The 1068-nt window shown below is 55.1% G+C and overlaps 1 protein-coding gene across 1 annotated transcript in view; it reads left to right on the top strand.

Annotated features, from left to right (window-relative positions):
- The first annotated feature begins 270 nt into the window (after window positions 1-270).
- meis2b (Meis homeobox 2b) overlaps window positions 271-1068 on the top strand; it is a 25614-nt gene continuing 24816 nt past the window's right edge. The window contains exons 1-2 of the mRNA XM_086190559.1: window positions 271-663; window positions 973-1068. The exon at window positions 973-1068 is cut by the window's right edge and continues 137 nt beyond it. Of these exons, the coding sequence (XP_086046685.1) occupies window positions 652-663; window positions 973-1068 (108 nt within the window). The 5' untranslated portion in view covers window positions 271-651. The remainder of the gene's footprint in view (window positions 664-972) is intronic.

Genomic DNA, 1068 nt, shown 5'->3' with positions numbered 1-1068 from the left:
CTAAACGTTTGGAACTGGGTTTTTTTGTGCTTATATTTTGGGACCAGACTGAGAGATCGAGAGCGAGTTCTCACTCCTGATGGGGATGAGAGCAGCGCGCGTCTGAGGGAGGCTCCTTAGTTGTAGGAGTACTATTTTGAAAGTAAGAACCGGAAACTGGCCACTCACACTGCGCCCCCCCCCCCCCCCCCCCCCCCCCCCATCAGCGTGTCCAGCAGATCTCTGAGCGGTCCTATAAGCGGCTCCTCAGCCGGTTTGCGGACAGTGAGCGTGTCAGCGCGCAGCGACATGGACGCGGGAGCGGAGTGAGGCAGGAGCACTGAGCCGCGGCCCGCAGCGCCTTCTTCCAGTCCCCGAGTCCGCTGATGCTCGGACGCCGACGTCTAACACGCCCATCCCGCAGATGATCCCTGATCCTCCGGTCGGACAGGCGCAGGAGACCCGGGCACCAGTTGCTGTGCAGCTCTTAGCGCACTCGGTAGCGCGGACCAGGACCATGTTCCGGTCTGGCTTCTGACCGCCGGGTGTCGACTTTCATTTGGACTCATTTGTGCAGAAGAAGAAGTTCTAATTTCCCTCCTTCTGGATTTTAAAGTCTTCATTTGTCTCAACGCTAAACTTCGCTTCCCGCCCCGGGTGAACTGCGTGGAGATGGCGCAGAGGGTACGTGGGCATCCAGGAGAGCAGATTATTGCTCATCTTTATGGTTTTAATAACGATCGCATGATGTCACATCCTGAGCTCAGTGCTTAATTAATCCCACAAACGCAAAATTAATTATTTTAATTGATTTTATTGTGATGAAATAAAAACTTGTAGTAAATTTGTGCATTGATGTTTCTGACAATTGTTAATTCTCAACACCGTAAACCAACCACACGCGCGCGCCGTGGGAGTGTCGTTCTAGTTGATAGCGCGTGGACCGGTGTTTCCATTCCTGTTTGCGGCTCTAAAGACTTCCACTCTCCCCAGTACGACGAGCTGGCTCACTACGGAGGCGGGATGGACGGAGTCGGGGTCCCCACCTCCATGTACGGAGACCCGCACGCCCCCCGCCCGCTGCCGCAG

Source organism: Aulostomus chinensis, chromosome 20 (genome assembly GCF_037954235.1).
Source record: "Aulostomus chinensis isolate RoL2024-O1b breed Wild chromosome 20, RoL_Achi_v1.0, whole genome shotgun sequence".
NCBI classification, from domain to species: Eukaryota; Metazoa; Chordata; class Actinopteri; order Syngnathiformes; family Aulostomidae; genus Aulostomus; species Aulostomus chinensis.
The sequence above is the reverse complement of the archived record's forward strand: the minus strand, read 5'-3'. Positions and strand labels throughout refer to the sequence as shown.